We start from the raw sequence: 21,295 nt of genomic DNA on the forward strand, positions 1-21,295 counted from the left end.
ATGCTGAACGTTGGACAGTTTTGTCCATTGCTGTTACATAACTAAATTTGCCCTTAGAGGACAACATCACAAGGTATCTCTGTCACAGATTAAATCACGATTTAATTAACTTGCCAGACAATATCAGACTTTATTTGGTCAGATCTACTGTCTTAAAATGTCAAAGGTCACTGACTGATTTTGTCAACAGTATAGTCTTAACTTCTCCATGGCAGACACCCATTTGTGGTTTCTATAACCTGTTTACATGTTACATGCATTTGTGAATATGAGTGTCATTTTCAATAGGAGAGGCCACAGATGATAAAAATGTTAAAAGAAGCAAACTTGGAGAGACAGTCTGAGTACTGAGACCAATGTTAATATCAAGTCACTCTCAGCCTTTGCGACAATAACGAGAATTCTTATGGTAAGCGGTTATCTCTTAACCTGTAGCTGACTTTGTTATCCATAATATATTACAATAAGAACCTGGCCTGTGAGAGACACTTATGTAAGACATTGATTTCGATCCAGACAGGACAATACTTCGAGTTTTATTATTATCATCATTTTATTCCAGTCATAATTCAGTTTTGATATTTGATATTTTTCTGTCAGTGTAAGTCATTCATAAGTCATCCACATGAATGAGACAATTTCCAAATGAATCATGGATTTATGAATGATTTTACATACGATTTACACAAATTTCCATATATAAGTCTCAGTTTCTCTTTAAGGAATGTGTGGCGTGTGGTGGTCACACCCTTTCCTTTTCCAGGGTGTGTGTGTTTTACAGAGGGGGAAAGGGTGTAACCACCACACGCCACATGCTAACACAGCCATGTTATTCTCAGAAGGATTTCCAGTTTGTATTTCATCATACTCCATGTCTCCTCTGATAAGTGGGAAGGTTGTGATGTCATGGGAGTTTTGATGTCATATAATTAACAGCGATGACATCAGTGTCATGTTAGAGGCAGTTGGGTAATAGGATCCTGTAAACACCTACACACCTATACATATGTTCATAAACACAAAAGTACTCAATACAATGTGTCAGTTTCTTCGAAAGCCTCTACAATTCTGTTTTAAAGTGAAAAACATATCGGATAAAAATTCAGAAGTAATGTGGAGACCCTAATTGTCTTTCGCCACCAGTTCTACTGGGAACATCGGTAGTAAACCGATTTGGATTATACCAGATTATTCCAGATTATAGGCCGCCATAGCCTCTGTTGTTTTACACGACACACACACAGCAGTCAGCTCTCTGTGGGACTTGCTGTGTGTGATGATTCACTAGTGAAACATTTGGATGTCATTTTGCTATTGTAAATTGTGTTAGTCATAAAACAAAACTATAAGTCACTGTTTCATGTAAATAGTGAGGAACTTTATTTATGGCAAAAAGGAAGAGAATCAGTTCTGGACATTATGAAAGTTATAATACACAGCCATAATAACATCAATCTCAGACTAATTGGGGTCATTAGATAAAATAAAATAAAATAATTAAATTTGCTATGGTCATCTGAAACATCAGGAATTGAAAATCAGCCCAACAACAATAACAAAACATATTAATATATATGAATGTGTGAATCTGCTCTGTTGGTGATGTTGTATACTTTGCCCATAATGTTTGTCAGCAGTTTAATGAACTTTGCCCTGTAGAACTGAATGTTCTTCATCACAGTTAGATTAAATAACTCTCTCTTTTGCTCTATTCTCCCTTCCTCTTTACCCCAAATAATATACATCTTTGCCATTTTATGTCACTCTCATGCTATCATTCGATCTTTATGCATCTTTATTCTTTTATTCACATTAGTGGAACGGGTGTAGGCAATAAACACCTGTCTGCTGTTCTGTGTTCTGTTTAATCATTACCTCAGAGTGTCCAGCTAAATGTACTGTGAATAAAGTGCTTACATACATTCTTAAAGTCTTAGTACGAAAGTACATAAAAGGAACAAGTTAAAAATACAACCTTATCTGGGACACAGATAATGGGAGTGTGTAGGAAAGAAGTCTTGAAGTTAAAGTGCTTCACTATTCCTGTGGCCTTGTTGATAAGGATGGACAAGCCAATTAATTAGATAATCAGATAATGAACATGTTGTGTAAGCGTTGTGATAGCACATAACATAGCCCCAAAAGAATGAGAGGAAACGACTGCATGTCTGACTCCACGTACATTCAGCCTAATGAGATTAAAGGAAGTTAGTACAAGTTAAAGGAATAGTACACCCAAAATTAATGTCATTATTTACTTATTCCAAACCTGTTGCTATGTGATTTTTATTCTATGACATACAAGTCTTATAGAATTAACTTTATGGTTTATATATATATATATATATATATATATATATATACACTAGAAGATAGAGGCCATATCTTCCCTGTTATGTAATACTAATACACACATATATATGTGTATTAGTATTATATGTATGTGTATATATATATATATATATATATATATATGTGTGTGTATATATATATATATATATATGTGTGTGTGTGTGTGTGTGTGTGTCAGTGTGTATACTGTATATATAGAGACACACACACACACACACACACACACACAGTATTACATAACAGGGAAGATATGGCCTCTATCTTCTAGTCTGTTTGTGCTTATTTTCAGCTTATGCCCCAAAACATTTCTGGGTTTTTGGGCCAAATACAATCACATTATGCACCTAGCTAAAACTACAGAGATGGTTGCCAGTGTAATCCATCATTATTACAAAAACCCATGCTCAAAGCAACAGATGAGGAGAAGGGATGTCATGGGAGCTGTAAAAAGATAATATTCATGCAGACAGCACACAAATGTTCAAAAAAATCCAACCACTTTTGTCACAGCCTACATAACATTACACTCTAATGTCAGCAATTCCAACTAGACTAAATTATACTGAAAGTGCTTAATTCCCATAACTCAAGACTTTAAAGACATCTAAAGGTTTTCAGTTACATTTATGTGGAGAATGTATATATAAATGTGAAGTGAAGTGGATAGTACTATTTAAGGCATTCAAAGTAATTTGAGTAAGCAGACGTTTCCTGTTTCAAGGGAAAATGTAGCAATCATATGACGTTCAGCTATTTGGCATTTACCATCTACACTCTCTTTGGGTGACTCTTGTACAGAGTCCCATATATATTTTCCACTTAATGTTTGTTACCTGGCAAGATTTTTACGTTTCAAACCAACTGCTCTCTTCCAGAAAGCATTCACATAATGACCTGATTCGAAACGTGGCGATAGTGTTTCCCATTTACAAGTAGTTTTCCGTCATTTAGAATGTAATCCAGAGCTTTACTCAGGAATGTGAAAGCTAGAACAGCTGAGACAGTCACAGACTGCGCCAAGGCCACTAGAGGACAAACATATATGGTGAATGACCCACAAAACATGACATCTACTAACATATTCCACGGTATGCATACACAAAATCCTTACTCAAGAGAGGTTAAATCCTTACTCAAGAGAGGTTACATGAGGAAACACACAAACAGTCTTCATGTACGTAGTTCTAACATACAATCCAGCCCAAATCCCACACTCCTGCGCAAATACATCCACAAATAACAGGCTTAGAGAGTGCTTGCGGAAAGCTTTTAGTGAAAGGTTTAGCAAATCGGTAATATGCCTATAAAGCAACAGCGAGTTGTACATCTGGTGACTAAATCCAGTGCCCTCTGTCAGATGAAAGCGATGTTGCTTATTTATAATTTAGAAAGCCTTTCACTGCGCTATATCTCATATCAAGACCTGCATTTGAACCATGTTCTCTGACCAGGGTCTGAACCTAATGTTCAAGTACATTGTTGTTTACACATTAGTAGCCACAGTCTTCGACCAAATTTAATCTGCCTTTGGAGGACTTGCTGCTTGGCTATTTGTATCAAGTAAACAAACATTTGCGCTAACCAGAGAGCTAATATTATTTGGCTTTTGGTGCTTTGTAGTTATTTAATTGAGTCTAATGTCAAAAAGGAATGCTGTAATCTTATTTTGTACAAAACAAACATACAGAGAAATAACAGACTTCAAAATATACCACAACAAAACAGATTTCTCTTTATTTTGTTTCATCATGTCAAAAACAGAGAAAACTATGACATAAAAATCATTTCTCTACCTATATCACTTACAACATACGGTAGAACTAAAGGATGGAATGTCACATTTCCATTCACGCCTGATAGAAATATTCTTATAAATAAATAAGGTTCTTTTTAAAGTCTCTGGAGTGAGGATGCTAATCTTCAACACATGGCTATGGAATGAAGAGGATCCAAGACACTGAAATATATTAAAATGTCCAAGAGAAAAAGTCTTTTATGATAAGGAATGTGGAAAGGACTATGCAAATTCCCTTTTCCACAAACCCATCATTCCCTACAAGTACAGAGTAAGTCTCTTCCCTTGAGTCCTGCAGGGTCCTGCTTAGTATTTCTAAAGCACCTTTGTGTATGTTGCTAAGTTGCTTGTCAGTTTATGATTGTGCTACGGTTGCTACAAACCCACCTCTCTTCAAAGGTGTGTAGAACATCAGTTTTTGCTAATGTCTTTGTATAAATGTCTCTTTTAATGCAAGCGACAGCTTATTTCTTTTATCTTTTATAGATGATGGAACAAAAGATACAGGAGCAGATGAGATGTCACAGAAACTCATCTACTGCCGCCCATCTGCGATTCAGGGCAAGCAGAAACAACAGGCGTGGAGAGGGACTGCACTCCATCACCTCAGCGAGAAATTACAAAACAGTTCAGTCCATTCAGCTCCTGAAGGATTCTAGGAATTCAGGATTTTCCTTTGACCCTTGCCTACATAACTGCTCCCCGCTAGGGCTTTGAAAAAGCAGAGCGGGGCGAGCTAAGCGTGAACTTTAACCCCTGATGGCATGTTCAGGGTGCCCACGGTAAGCCTGGCATGGCAGATGCACGGTAAGATGTCGCACAAGCGTTTTAGTCATTGCTGTGCTCCTCAAGCTGAGACAGAATGCTGATGAGATTCTGTAAGCCAAAGATGTAGCCGCTGTCTCCACCCTCATGAACGATGCCATCCTCTCCGTAATCGCGGCACGTTGTGTGGGCGAAATCGATCATTCGAACATCCACCATCGGCGAAATACTGCTGGAGTGATCGTGACGCCCTCCGTAGGCTCCCTCTTCATCATCGTCCTCATCTTCATCATCATCCTCCTCATCTTCCTCCTCTCCTCCACGAGAGGGCCTCGATCGAGATGGGGCAGGGGGTGGAGCACCGTCGTAGATGACGAGAAGAGAGGAAGAGAAGAAACGATAGCTCTCGCAGGCCTCTAGCACCGCTCTCATTTCTCTCAGTCTTTGTAAAACTGGGGTCAGAAGTTCTCTGCGCAGAACTCGGCCATCGCTGAAGAACTGGCACAGAGCCTCTTTGAACCCAGCCAGACTCAGCTTACGCCCGTGATACTTATTCATGAATATCAGCTGCCCTGTAGCGTTGTGATACACCTGAGGAGAAATACAGGTCGGAATCAGAATTAAGGTTGTACTAATCAATAAAAAAATAAAAAGAACACATTGAATAAATATGATATATAATGTATAATAAGCTAGTCATTATAGCAAAATAAACTCTGACAGGGTGATTAGGACTATTAGGTTTTGTATCACCCTGAAAATGTTTACTTGGCGATAATGACGAGCTGACTGTACATTTTTTATTCTCATTCTCAACAGCTGACTTGAAATAATTTCAGTATGTGGAAGAAAGAATGAAAAAGAGAAACCACAGAGTGATACTGGAAACTAGGGAGGCACCAATATTGAAAAAACAAAAATATTAATTAATACTAAGAATAAAATATTCTGTAAAATAATACAGAAATTAAAATTATTTTCAATTTTCGGACGATATTAAAATTCTAAACTATTTTGTCTAATTAAAAAAAAAAAAAAAATACAATCAGTCATAATTTAAATGTTAAAAGTGAATTTAGGCTTAACATTATAATCAATAAAAAAAAAAAACAATATTCATTTTGAGATTTAATAAATATTTCATTTTCCTGTGTTATTAAACTACTAGTGTTTTAACTTTTTTTTACTTTAAGTGAGCTTTATATGACTATATAAATGTATAAATATGGGAAATGAGTATTTACAATTCAAAATCTGACAAGATACTGTGTATCCAATGTAGGCCAAAAATCAATATGGTATTTCAATATTTTGTATCTGTACTACAACCATTAAACCAGCATGGCTATATACAAAATCAGTTGACTGAACAACAGTGAACAATATATATTTTGTGTATACCGCAAAACATTTTTGGTGTGCACATGTATGTAGACTATTTAGAAGATGTGTAATTACCTGCATGCCACAGAGGCGTACTCCAATAGAAGAGGAAGTGCTTTGTTGGCATTTACGAATCTGATTTGCTTTCTTCTCTTCAGAGGCATCATCCCCATGCTGACGTGTTCCCATTTTCAGATCGAGAACGCACGGAACCCGGTACCGCCACGTTAGATTCTCCAGCAGAATAAATTCTAAGAGGGGTCATGAGTCAAGGAGGAAATACTACACGGTTGAATATGTTTGCAAGTCGTACAATAAGATTTTGTGCTGGTATTCTTATCTAATCATTATACAGTGGTAATTTGTGTGTGTCCACTCGTTAAAAAGGATACTGTGCTGGTTTCTGTGTTTGGAGTTCTCCTTCATCCTCTGTAGGTGTTGCTGGTGACACTGCAGACTCCAAGGGTTGTGTTTGATCTGAGGAACCACATTTCCTTTTTCCAGGCTGTAGTACAAAACCTCGGCCTTATCATCCCGATTACTGCAGACATCAGAGGAGAAAGGGTTAACAAATTACTATCATCATGTGTGTATTTGTGTGAGCTAAACAATGAATTACATGATAAGGATCACAAACACAATTGTTTAGAAGTCTCTTATGTTCACCAAGGTTGTATTTATTTAATCAAAAACTTTAAAACAGTAATATTGTGAAACATTATTACAATTTAAAATAACTGTTTTCTATTTCAATATATGTTAAAATGTCATTTATTTCTGTGATGGAAAAGTTGAATTTTCTGCAGCCATTACTCAGTCTAAGTCTTCAGTGTCACATGATCCTAATATGCTGATTTGGTTCTTAAACATTTCTTATTATTATGAATGTTGAAAACATTTGTACTGCTTCATATTTTTTTTTAATCAATTTTTTTCAAGATTCTTTGAAGAATAGAAAATTCAAAAGAACAGCATTTATTCTAAATATACATTTTTGTAAAAAAAAAATTTAAAAAAAAAATGCACTGATCCCAATTTTTTGAACGACAGTCTATGAATCATGTGCCCTCCCTCACCTTTTGCCCTTCTCCTCTTTGCGGCTCTGTCTGGCTCTTTCGTTTTCCGGGAGCAGGCCTGATGGTTTCTTCTTCCCCCACTTAACAAGCTTATTCTTGGGCTCGCCGTCAACAGAGGGCTCCTTGTTTTCCAAATCAGCTGGATCACTGAGGATGGGGTATGCTATCAAACACAGATTCCCCTCCTCATCTTCCTCAAAACTCACCGACACCACACCTGAAGTAAGCACGAGGGAAAGAAAGAGATAAAGAGAGACGATGAGTAAATTGGACTTCATGCTGACGCGTAAACAACATATGATTCAAATATGATGAATCATATGATGATTAAAAAAATGTAGCTCTTACCCAATCCGGCTTAAACTGTACTTTAATATGCATTAAACAAAATAAAAGCAGGGGTTTGTGAAGGGAATGTAATTGTGTACATAGTGAATATTCAACACTGTCATGAAAATGTAAGAGTGTGGGAGAGTGTTTTGCATGCCTTCTAGTGCTAAGCAGAAAAAGACACACGAAAAACACAGGAGGCAAGAAGGTACAATTCAATGAGCTCTTTTATTACTACTCATTGGACAAACCATCTGCAAGATTCCCACATACAGATAAGAAGCATATGACAACTTCAGATTCTGAGTTTTACAGAAAATGTATCATTGAAATTTACAAACAGACAAATTGGAAAACTGCTTTGATACATTTGGAATACAGATCAATACATAAAATACAAAGCAAAAAGATACATATACACAAGTAGCATGTGGACCAAGACATGATTTATGCTAGTATCTCATTATAACCATAGATGGAACCAAGCATCACAGGGGGATTATGGGTAATTGAGTGGGGTAGGGGGTACAGACAGAGAAAGAAAGAGAACAGCAAAACCTTTTTCAACATTGAAGGGCATGATAAGCATTAAAACAAATACATTTGATCACAAAACACAAGCTTTAACTGCTGAAAGCTGTCTGTGGTGTTTGTATGCAAGTATATGTGAAGGAGACTACCAGGCACTAGGACCCTGCAGCCGCTCAACCTCTGCAGTCATGGTAGAACGATGACATCAATAGCAGTGATGTCACGTCTCTGCACCAACGCTCATACACACTTTGCCCTACACTTGCTGAGTCAGAGAACATGTGTGGTTAGTCTCTCTTTGTGAGGCTTTATGGTGAGTAAGAAAGGAGTCAATATTTGTGCCTAAGCGATGAGCATGTTAGAATGTAAGTATTGTAAGTATGCTCAAGCATGTGAGAGTGTGTGCACATTCTTTCCTATATGTCATATCTTCTCTCTGCCGGACAGCTTTTTTTAGTCCTACACTGCTGCCCAGTCAAAGACACCGCCAAATACACTGTGAGAGATGCCAGAGTGTCTGTGTGTGAGTATGTTTAAATATATCAGACTAAAAGAACTGAACATGATATTCTATCTGATTCCATGAGCATAAATCTGAGTGTCAAAAAGTGTTATGAGAGTGTTCCTGTGTCATATCTCAATCCATCATTTTCAATCTATTATATTTTTTTAAATCTATCAATCTGTCTGGCTATCTATGGCCATTTAAATGTCATTTTAAAAAAAAAACTCAAGGGCCATCCAATCAGTTACCGCATATGAAAGTCTGTGTGGCCTTGTTATAGGAGTCACGCTGCACTGTTGGAAGTAAGTCAGTGTAACTTATTCATTCAAATTCATCAAAATGACGATTTAAAGCCCTTGTTATTCAAATGTATGCACAGAAAGAGTGAAAAAGAAAGCAAGATAGAGGAAGGAAGACTATGGCACACAATAGCACACAAACAAGATGTGCCTGATTGGTTGTAATGATCAGATTCTGTGAAGTGTCCACTTACCTTTGTACTGTGGCGTGAATTTGCGGATCTCTGGTGGCAGGCTCTTGTAAAATTGATGTTCTCTTGGTATTAGTGGTTTACAGATGGTCTGTTCCCCAAACCGCAGTACACAAGAGTGACCGCCGACTTGATGGACAAACGGTTCCAACATTACTCCTCCCTTCATTGCTCCTTTCCCTGGGTATCTACACCCCTCCATCAGCGCTTCTAAAGCCGGACTCATCTTCCGTACACATCCGTCTCTCTCAGGCTGATCTATCGTTGTCTATCTGTTTTGCTTTCTTTCTTCTCCGTTGTTCCCGTTTCCCTGGTGGTAGTTCAGGCACAAAAGGCTGAGAAAACCAAAAGATGACAGAGAAAAAGAAAAATATTCCTGTTTTTTTCCTGTTAAAGGAATATAAAAATGGTAATCCAGAAGGAGATACGTTACAATAATGTTTTTTTAAAAGCGTAGCAGTGTTGTTTGACACTGAGGACAGAATGTGAGAGTGCGTCTGTCCCTGTCTCTTCTGCAACTGAGAGATCTGTTCTAAGCAGGCAGGAAAATATCACAACAAGTCACATGGTTCCACCCCCCTCCTGAAACTCAGCCAATCAGAGCACAGCAGCTGTTGTCGGGTGGGAAGTGAGAAAGGGGAAACTGAACAAACAAAGGGAAAGGAAAGAGAGAGTGTGTGAGAGAGATATAGGTGGGGGGTTGTTGGTGTTAAAGACCAAAACAAAGAGATATGAGAAACAAGGAAAGGAAAGGGAAAGCAATTTTATCCAGCTTGGCCAAGAAGCTGAGAAACAGTAGAAACATGGAAAATGAAAATATAACCAGAAACTCCCAGGCTGTATATACAACGGACATTGATGGGGATGCATTCCAGTAGTCTTCAGAATAGTGGTTAATCAATACAGTTTTCTCAATGAATGATTCATAAAATTGTACATTTAGTCACTTTAGTATTTTGGTTACATCCTTGGAATTCACAATGTTTTAAAGCTTAAAGCCCAAAGCATACTTCAGCTTTTTAAGTGTACACTAAGGTTTGCTTACAGTGTGTGTGAAAAATATTGATAAATATTCTCAAATATAGATAGTGTATATAAATATAAATAATATATAAATTTATCTGTCATAATTCTAGAGAAAAACAGCATAGACACAGGAAAATTATTAATCTCTCTAATGTGCATGTTTTTACTGCTATCAAATGGAGTATATTTTGAAAGGCTAGTTCATTTGTATGCATATGCAAAGTGACTGAAGTAGACACAAAAAAAACTGAAGTAGACTTTGAGCTTAAGTGCGCAAAAATAGAGACTTTTTCAAAAATTCCCTGAACACTGCTTCTATTGGTTACACAGATAGTCCCGCCCCAAACTCACATTGGTTGATTCAACGAATATGTTAACGCACAGTTAAAAAATTGAGCTACAGAATAGTCAAATTGCAATACGCAGGTCGAGTCTTTATTTCTATGTCCAGGTATACATGATACAACACAAAATCAAACATTTGAAAGATAAAATACACGTTGCGCATGTCCTTTATCTCTCGGGTCAAGCGCACAAAGCTGTAATTAACGTATACTGTTGGACAAAGTTGCGTTATTCTCACATAACCTAGGTCTGTTAGTCTGACTTCGCAAAAACAAACTGGTACGAATTCAGTAAGACATTAAAAATACAAATGAATGTTTTAGTCTGACTGAAATTTTCAAAGTGCATGTAAACACACTTAAAGGGTTAGTTCACCCAAAAATGAAAATAATGTCATTTATTACTCACCCTCATGCCGTTCCACACCCGTAAGACCTTCGTTAATCTTCGGAACACAAATTAAGATATTTTTGTTGAAATCCGATGGCTCAGTGAGGCCTCCATAGCCAGCAATGACATTTCCTCTCTCAAGATCCATTAATGTACTAAAAACATATTTAAATCAGTTCATGTGAGTACAGTGGTTCAATATTAATATTATAAAGCGACGAGAATATTTTTGGTGCGCCAAAACCCCCCCCAAAATAACGACTTATATAGTGGCCGATTTCAAAATACTGCTTCAGGAAGCTTCGGAGCGTTATGAATGTTACATTTCATAACGCTCCGTTATGGTTACGGGTGTGGAACACCATGAGGGTGAGTAATAAATTACAATTTTCATTTTAGGGTGAACTAACCCTTTAATGTTGCTGTTGGTTTCATGTAATGTTTTGATAGCGCCACAGTGTTTAATGTACATCTCATTGCCTCACTGCATCTTAAACTGGGAAAGTATTTTAACTTTGAAAAACCACTGGGTACACACACACATACACACTCTTAATACAATTCTCAATTAAGTCGCTCGATAATAAATCTAAGCAGTGACCAATACTGTAATTCAGTTTAAAAAGGAGACAGCAGGCAAGGCTGACGCACATGGTTACATAAAGACGCACACATACAAACACATTAAATCATCCCTGAGGCCCTGGGACAACAATGGGACGACCAGACAACAAGATAACCATGCCTTTGCACACAAACCTCTGTGTACACAAATACAAAGTAATTTTCCCTGTGCTACTTCCCCAGACTGGGATTAGTGTGTGTGATCAATGAGCACTGGGTGAGGACTCTATCCTAATCCAGAACCATACACACAGATTATAATGTTCATCTAGAAGCAATCGTTGGGTGATACACAATCATAAACTTAGCAGATCTAGACTTTTAGGGAAAATCATTTATAATTGCATACTTCACTTTAGTTTCACAAACTTTAAACCCTGACCCAAAAAGGCCTCACATAATCTGGGGCATATATTAAAACAGAGATTATATATTGTTATTTTTCTATATATAACCTCAATGTCACTAATCTGCATTAAAAATACATAACTGCCATCAATCATTACTGAAAATAATCCTCTTTGATTCACAAAGTTCGTCCAGTGTCTTTCAATGCAATGAGCTACTAGTGGTTTGTTGCCAGAACTGAACCCAACAGGATTAGACAAACTACTGGGTTTCGTTCGAGGCTTGAGTTGGTTTTCTTATAATGAATTAAGAACAAATACTAAAAATTACCAATATTTTATAAGGAGAAAATTACTAGCATCAAGCTTTGCATTTTGACAAGCCCTGCATAGACAGCAACCTGTTTGAGTGGAGAGACAAGACCACCATTTCCCCACTCCACTTAAAATGCTTTGTAATCACTATGGGATTTCCAGCTCCACTCCGGGTTTTCCGTTTTCCATTCCTATTTAGCTGTTGAGAGAAACCTCCCTTGGAGCGATCCTGAAGCGAGAGAAAACACAGATGCACTCCTATCTCCAGGCAAAATTCACAAAGCTATATACTTCTGGACTTCTGGTCTGGAAAGCCGTGAGCACAGGCGACTAGAGTGATACAAACTGTGAAATGTCCCAGAAAATATCAGCACTTTTGGAACGCGGCTTGAGATTAGAGTACCAAAACTAATATTGTAGAAAAATATTTCAGTTCCAGGTCAAGTTTAGTCTTAAAATTGGATGAGATAGGTTAGGGCTTTGACCTAATACACATCACATGAGTTGCAGGAATGGCAACCATTCAACCAGTGGATCGAGGGAGGGAGATGGTGACTGTTTAACTGTGTGATTGATGTTAAATGTGCCGATTATAATCTTGGATCCAAATATAAGAATGTGACGCATCTGAAAATGATGCATTAGAATAATTATGATTACAAGAGCGAGCTGCTGTATCTAAAAGTGATTATGAAATATGTTGACACAAGGTCTTTGGTGTTCTTCGGTTCGGCCAAACTATAATCCACAGACAATGAGAAACTAGGCCATTGAGCATGGGGCTTTTTGGTAGAGGTCATGGTGTATGTGTGTAATGTTACTGGATATTAGCCTGGCACCCACAGGGGGTTCACACACTATTGTGGGTCCAGACAATACAAGCTGGCGCTTATGGAAACCAGCTTATGCAACCAGGAAAGGTCAACATGGACAAAGCCTCCAGATCTTCTTACGCCACCTATTCCTGCACTCCATTCATCCATGAATCTGTCTGAAACATTAAAGATGATAAATAAGTCACTCAGTCTTGATGGCTGGGTTTGTGCATCTGAACGATAAAGAGACGCCTTATGTAACATCAACAGACAGTTATAGAAAAACCTGAGATCATTGTGAGAAGACACCCACATACAAATAAAGCAGCTCATTATAAACAGTCATTCTCATAATTTGCAGATATAAAGGAAGAAGATTATGAAGAAAATATGAGTGGTACCTGCCCCATCCAAATTATGTCATCATGATGTTGTGGTTAGTTGCCAGGTCATTAATATGAAATTGCTACTGGTGTTTCTAGTGCATTGCTATGTGGTTGCTAAGGTGTTTTGGGTTTTTGCTAGGTTACTGTTGTTTTACCACATACTATGGTAATATGAAAATTTGAAGTACCATGGTCATTTGATACCATTACTGTACCATGGTACTTCTAAAGTACTTTTTATATAGTAACAGTAAAAAAAAAAAAGATTGACATTTCTTTAAAACTCTCTAACTCTCTAATTTAATTAACTTATTTCATGAAATTAGATTTTTTTTTTCCTCAGGTAACAAAAACATGTTTGAAAAGAAAAAACACTGATGCTGCTGTTCTAATAAGCCTTTAAATATTTTAATGTTATGGCTGATATTTGATAAATGGCTTATATTAACGGCGTTTTAAAATGAAAACGATCCTCGTCTATACTGGCATTTCCACAGTATTTCTGAAACGATCTCCGTCTACACTACACGACCGAAAACGCATGTCACATGACCAGGCATGCTCGTACAAGTGTAAACAGTTTGCCTTTTTGTAGGTAGATGCAGAGTTTAACTGCACAATGGCTGCTAAAAATGACACCAAAGCTAGCAAATATTGCAGTTTAGTCGTCAAGGATTACACGCAGTGGCGTCATTTCACCAAAAGCCAGGGTATGGCAGACCCTGATGACGTCATCCAATCTTACTCCCACGACGTGACAGTCTCACTTTCTTCACACAAATTTTTCCAGCACTTCAAAGCTCAAAAATCTGAATATTATCCAGTGTAAGTGTTATTTTTAATATGATTACCAAAAACATTTTTGTTTATCCTACAAAGATTATCCTCATTTATAAAACTAAAAGTCAGTCAATCAAAAACCACAGCCAATCAGAACACAGTGTGGGCGGGCTCTCGTGGCATTTGCACGGCACCAGAGATTAAAGTTAAACTTGATGGCACTAGCAAAGAAATGGATACATGGAAGTACGTAATCAAATTGACAAATATTACACCATTTAAACATTATTAAAATACATACTGAGCTACTAAAACAATCTTTGTCATAGAATACACTTGTTTGTTCACAGTTTGAATGTTCTTGCTTCCATTTGTTTAATTTCAAGATCTGAGGTGAATTACCCATTGTTGCTTTTACAAAGCTGGGAGCACTAAATGATATTCAAAGTCAAGTTACACACTTTTAACATTAAATAAAGCACATAAACATTACCTGAGATTATTGCCATACTTTGTGTTGTTGTTCCAGCCGCAACTTCGCAAAAAATAAAAACTGTTTCTAAAATAGAATCATTGCATGTCACCGTCGCAACTGGTTAGTACAACCGGTAACTAACCTCTGATTGGTCATTATTTTCAACAGAAATCCCTGTGATTGTCTACAATATTCAACACTGCAAAATCACTTTGTGAATAAACACATATTGGCAGCACCGTTGATCTTACATGACACAAATATAACAACCAGATAGCTTTAATTTACTTACTTTTCTGTTTTATTTAAAAATACAAATTATATGTTACACATAGTAATATAATTCTGTTTTAATTCTGCATGCAATGAATAAAATTATATAAGTTGCATTGACTTGACCAGGCAGCCAAGGTATGGCAGTCACCATACCCTGCCATACCCAATTGACGCCCCTGATTACACGGTCATCAAGGATATGCAGAGCGAATGTGGGCAGCCATGCCATCGTTTTTAAAAGTCTCAGTTTTTTTTTTCAGTTTACACTGAAATGCAACCCCAGTGTTTTCAAACTAAAATGGGCTTTGCAGTGTTTTAGAAAGTCTCCGTTTTCAAGGGTCGAAAATGCCAGGTTGCGACAGGCATAACCGTAGCAAAAGTTATGCGTTTTAAAAAAAAAACGCACTACTGTATATACATATTTCTAGTTATGCAAGCTCTAAAATATTTATTGAGTAGAAATTGTGAGTAAAACTATTTAAAAAAAAATCCTTATTAACTAAATCATGAACTGGACAAGTCATGGGGCCTTCAAATATTGTGGAGAATTGGGGGGTGGGGGTCTTAGAATCAAAAAGGTTGTGAAGCACTGTACCAATGTAAAAATAGGAAAAATGAGCATGCATAATTAAATATCCAACATCAACAGACACTAATAACCAATATGGTCCCGATATATCATGCATCCCTAGTTGCAATATCAAATTAGGTATGAGAAACTGCTGTTCCCTCACCACACACACATAAAATACAAGCTTGTAATACTAAGATTGGCCAAGTGTGACAGCGAGCAACACAAACACCTATCATTGTGTGTGTGTAAGTGCTAGATTGTATGACCCAGACGGTGCTAAAATTATTAATGTGGATGATGGCCTACATTTCCTGCCAAAGGTATTCGCAAATAAATGTTAGCGTCAATATGAGAGAAAGAAGGATGTGACAGAGACACACTGACCCACAGATTCACACCTCTTCTGTGGTAAAATATAGACATGTTGATTGTAAGATGAAATGAGAGGAGGGTACTGATGTTACCCACATGCTCTCACATTGACACAGACCTCTTTCCCAAGCCACTGCTACCAGTGTTTACTTCCTCTTTCTTTACACTCAGACACCTTTAAGAGCCAAAGTTCTCTTTTTATTTATGGTTAGAGCCTCATTCATCCTAAAAGTAACTTGTGTTTAATGTAGATAAACATTTTACATCAAACAACTTAAAATGTAATTAATAGTACTTTTGACATGTTTAAAATAGCGCAAACTTATTCTACATTCATTTCATTCTTTTAGGGTGGTCCTCCTTCATGGTGACCACCATATCGAGATCACATAACCAGCTAAATGCTTTTAACTTCTTTTTGGTAACACCCTATTATGGGACACTTTTGACTGTGGTACAAGTCATGTGGTATCTCTACAAAGTATTCACTGGTATTTATACAAAGGCAATTTCAGTTTCTACAAAGGTATTTCAATTTAAAGATGACTAATGCTTTACCCATTGAAACACAGACAAGAAAATTGACTCACAGGTGCACTTTTAATCCAGACCAGACAGACCAGATCATCTACATGTAGAAAATCTGCCTTTAAGATTAAGAACAAGTCCAAACCTAACAGAAAATGCAAGGCGAGCAAAATTCACTATCCATAGACACCTGCACACACAGACTGATATTTGGAAATTTGACAAACATAAGCAAGAAAACGTTGTCAAAATACAGACAATTTACGTCATGGAAACAGATAGGACCGATTTCAATGATAAAAGAAATGCGTCAACGGATAGCACATATATTTATTGAGTTACAAACACACACAGACACATTACGGTTAGGTTTTGACAAAAACATCAATATTTTCCATAGAAAGTCATCTTTCTTTGTAATGCAATATCTCTTGCTTCTGTTCCTGAAAAGGCATATGAGCACAAAAACGTTTGAATGCTGTTTGTTGCTTTAGCAATGAACTGTAAAACACCTTATTTACACTCATCATGTCCAGTATTTACATACAACACAGCGTGCAAGCATGTGCTTCTTTTGGACAAAAACAAAGTATCATATTTCAACATAAAAGGGAGAAAAGAGTGATAAAGAGTGTAAGGGAGTAAAAAACACAGACAGACATACAGAAGGGTCATTCCGTGTCAAATCAACCAAATTTCGGAAACTTCCCCAGATATTCCTCTTTAAAAGAAAAAAGTATCAGCTATATGCAAAGTGACCCACATCTGGTTTTTGACCACTGGAAATGTGTACAATTTACCAGTTTACTCATGGAGACACATTAAGATCTTCTTATCTCTGGGATTGAACCATATAGGGTCTTTAAAATGAAGATACCAAAAGGAAAGTTTGTTAAGAACCAGAATCTAAAAGGATATTAAGATATCTTCTTGAGTTACAGGTATGCAAACTTGAGGCAATAAACACAGGAAGTGCTTCTTGCCATTTTTTGAACTTTGACCATTGGAATATAATGAAACAAAGATTGCTAAAGTCAACAGACTTTACTAATAGACCTACCAATCTCTGTGTAAAAATAAAATGATGCTGCCATCTTTCTAAAGTCATTTTTACACCCCTGTAAATTGGCTTCAAATCTCAGATGAAAATTGTCATTTTGATTCCCCTCTACAAAATAGTGGATTACTCAGTAAATATACACCTGTGACAATTAATATTTTGGCTTTCATCACTATTTATGTTTGTCTTTCTACAGAAAAAAATTTAACAAAATCAAAAATTTGAGCCAGGGACCTCTGGGTGAGTTGACATGGAATGACCCAGAAAGATTTTGTTTTTAAATTCATTATGAGGATTGGAGGCAGTATGGGATTTAAGACCTGGACACAGAGGTGGACAGATTATAATGGACTTCACAATAAAAGGTCAAGTCAGGCTGGATCAGACACACACATCTGCCAAACATATACAAATTCTCATGACATTAAAGCTTTTTAACCCAAAAGCCTGTGTGTATGTGGCCTACTTTTAAACATTATTAAGGAAGAATCATAACTAGTGCATAGTTTAATCACTGAACTTTGTTCCTAACTTTGTGACTTAAAAAAAAACAGGGAGTGGCACCATAGTTTCTATTTCTGTTTTTCACACACATATATCCTTCACTCACTCTCCTACAGCTCTCAGAAAAAGTACCGTCATATTACCATTACTTTGTACATGTATAAAGGTATTCCTTGAAGTAATAGTTTCCTCTTGAAATTTGGTATAGCGATACTGCTAGTGTTATTGATCAATTTTTACATCATTGTGGATAATAAAACATCTGCTAACTGAATAAAATGTTATTTAAATGCAAAGTACCTTGGAGTACCATGGTTTATGAATAAGGTAATTACTCATTATCATCATAAATATGAGTAATATCAGGTAAATACATTAAATACACAAAATACTTTTTAGTAAGAGAGATATCTCAAATAGTCATTTGTGAAACTGTTATATAGTATTATAAATAAACAGAAACATGCAGTAACGTGTGATAAAATATAACTGATTTAACAGTTCACGCTATGGACACATAGCCATGGATTGCACAGATGTATTGCACAGAACCAAGTTGCCCAAATCAGAATATAAAACAAACAAACAAATAAAAACAAATGTATAACATATAGTGAATTAGATTTTTCCACCAAGTGTGCACATACAGCAGCACATCTACTGAGTTACATGCTGTTATCGATCTGTGTTGATGCACAACACAAAGCAAAGTGCGTGTGCTATTGTGTCTGGACTCTGACCCAATTTCAAGTTCTTTTGCATCAATAGCTTTAGCTCCATCCTTAAAAATTACTGCAGAGACACCAATGATAGAGTTGGAGGCAGATTTTGACCTCTGTTTCACAGTGACGTGTGTCTGCAGGGAAAGTGCGTTCATGTGTTCCAATGCTTGTGAACTGTGCGCAGTACTGTGGGTAGATGGTGCAAAGTCAATGCTCTGCGGTGACATTTCTGACAAGGTTCTATAAATACACCCCCAACCCATTTATCCCCCAGACACTGTTGACATATTTTCCCACACACATACACAAACAAACCCATCAACTTGGTCTGCACAATGTCAGACTTTCTCTTGTTCACACACACACACACACTTTTGTTTTTCTATCGTAGAGATTGCCATTGACTTACATTGTTCTAAAACTAAGCTAATGATATTTTCTCTCCCTTAACCCTACATCTAACTTTAAACATATAACCAATTAATATAATTTTATTAATTATTTTTAAGGCATTATCTGTATGGGGACTGTTGGCTGGGCTCCAGAATAGCTGGTACCCAAGAAATTGCTTGATAAACTTAAATTCAGGGCCCGGTTGCATGAAACCTCTTAAGTAAGGGTGTCCCTTAGGGGAAAAAATCCCTGAGGCAAGGGATTTCTTTAAGAGTGTTGCATCAAACGTCTTAACTGTCACCCTTACCTAAGTGTTTATACTAATGCCGCGTTCCAGACAACCTGTAACCCATGTTTTTCCAAACTTCTACCCGTGAAAGTGCACTCGAACGGCAGTCAAACTCGTGACTTCCCACCCGTGAACTCGTACTAGATCGATGTACTCCCAGTTCTGCGCTCTGACGTTACATAGCCTGTGAAACAACAATGGCAGCCCCTACGGATGCAGTGTTTATGCAAGTGGTACACGGTGAGAAATAGACTTTAGGACAATATAACCTTGCAGTCAAATTAATAATAATATAATAATGATAAATAATACACACACGATTATGTATTACAATGTTATGTGTCTGAAACGATAAGTATGTCGTGAAAGTATATCGGCACATGGAAATCTTGGGCATAGCTAACGTTAAGCACCGTTGGCGATAGAAATGATTGTAAATGAGCATAAGCCCCGTACGGTCCGCCATGCTGGTTTGTTTACATCTAGCTACCACAATTCCTTGCGCTCGGGCAGTTTGGCGTGACTTGCCTGAAACGCTACAAAGTCATGAGTCGTGGTTTGAAGTCATGACTTAGGGGCTCAAAAACCTGCCTGGAACGCAGCATAAGCATTTCGCGATAGTTTCTGGCAAAACACGGCAATGGAGAAGCAGTTGCTATAGTTATGAAATCTCCCACAATAAACAGAACATAACGGACCACTGACTTTTAAACAAGTTTAACATTTACTAAATTGTTCTACAATATTTGAGTTATGGAGATTATTAAAGGCAGTCTGACGGACAACAAAGAGCATGCTAAAATTCAAGCACATGAGTCCAGCTACGACATCGGAGGATACTCAAAATCCTGCCGCACCACTCACATAGTTTTCCATTACATTATATTAGTCTAACTCATTGTTATTGTATTGTACTCACGCATCAACGCCACTTTGCCTGTTTGGAGATTAAATTATGCATTCCGTGACATATATGTGGCACGGCTCGACGCCTAGACATGTACGCTAAAAAAAGAAATTCAACCAAACTGGACCATGGACAAAAAAAAAGCTATTCCTTTTTTTTTTTTTTTTTTTTTTTAAAAAGCGGGAAACACCCAAGCCTGCCGCTATAATCAGTCACTCTTGCACATAAGACAAAAGCCTGGCATGAGATCGTTAATTCAAGTGCAGTGGAAGTGATAAAAATATGAAAACGCCGTGTTCATTCAATATTTATTTTTTACAATACACGCTGTTTCACGTCATAATTTCAACAGGCTTATTTCGATCGCTAAAAATACACACTGGTACTTCCTCATCCTCAGTTAACATGAAATCATCCATCGTGTTTGAGTTCAGCAGATGACTTAAGGGACCTGTTTTGATCCCTTAAATTTTTAGGGTTAAATGATTACTAAGAACTTTTTTGCAATGCATAACAGAACTTAAGGCAACACTTAAGCAATTAAGGGAAATACTTAGTGACAGCCTTAAGGTTTTTTTCAACCCATGTTTCACACCCTTAACCTTATAACTAAGGGTTTTCTTAACTTAAGGGCTTTCATGCAACTGGCAACTGCAACTTTTTAAGGTCTGGAAAAGGTTTAGTACTGTCCAATAGGAGATCCCTGATACTTTTAATCCTGGACTTCATCCATCAACACCTTTAAACACACCCCTGCATTCCTGCCCCACTTCCAATAAAGTTGCAGGTTACGACCATAGTTTCAGTTACAGCGGAGATTTCACACAGACCCCCCTGTGACCCCCTGCCTCCGTGTATGTAATGTGCTCTGACGTACTATAGTACTGACGTGTATATGTGTATGTGAATGACACTGGGCCTTCAATTCACTAGAAACTTG

At 37.1% G+C, this 21,295-nt stretch overlaps 1 protein-coding gene across 1 annotated transcript; it reads right to left on the reverse strand.

The window, feature by feature from the left end:
• Positions 1–4,061: 4,061 nt before the first annotated feature.
• On the reverse strand, positions 4,062–9,756 carry ip6k2b (inositol hexakisphosphate kinase 2b). The gene is made up of 5 exons (XM_051897204.1): positions 9,231–9,756; positions 7,372–7,588; positions 6,688–6,836; positions 6,371–6,546; positions 4,062–5,503 (listed from the first exon to the last, which is right to left on the reverse strand). Exons 1-5 carry the CDS (start codon positions 9,451–9,453, stop codon positions 4,976–4,978), a joined length of 1,293 nt encoding a protein of 430 aa, XP_051753164.1. The 5' UTR covers positions 9,454–9,756; the 3' UTR covers positions 4,062–4,975.
• Positions 9,757–21,295: the final 11,539 nt, after the last annotated feature.

The sequence above is a fragment of the Ctenopharyngodon idella genome, chromosome 6, assembly GCF_019924925.1.
Source record: "Ctenopharyngodon idella isolate HZGC_01 chromosome 6, HZGC01, whole genome shotgun sequence".
Lineage (NCBI taxonomy): Eukaryota > Metazoa > Chordata > Actinopteri > Cypriniformes > Xenocyprididae > Ctenopharyngodon > Ctenopharyngodon idella.

Bases quoted from the DNA above. Each gene is read 5' to 3' on its own strand.
- ip6k2b (XM_051897204.1), bottom strand. From the start codon at position 9,453: ATGAGTCCGGCTTTAGAAGCGCTGATGGAGGGGTGTAGATACCCAGGG. The intron at 6,837-7,371 runs GTGAGGGAGGGC...TGATGTCTGCAG, and splicing joins AAAGAGGAGAAGGGCAAAAG to TAATCGGGATGATAAGGCCG. The intron at 6,547-6,687 runs GTATCCTTTTTA...GACCCCTCTTAG, and splicing joins CAAACACAGAAACCAGCACA to AATTTATTCTGCTGGAGAAT.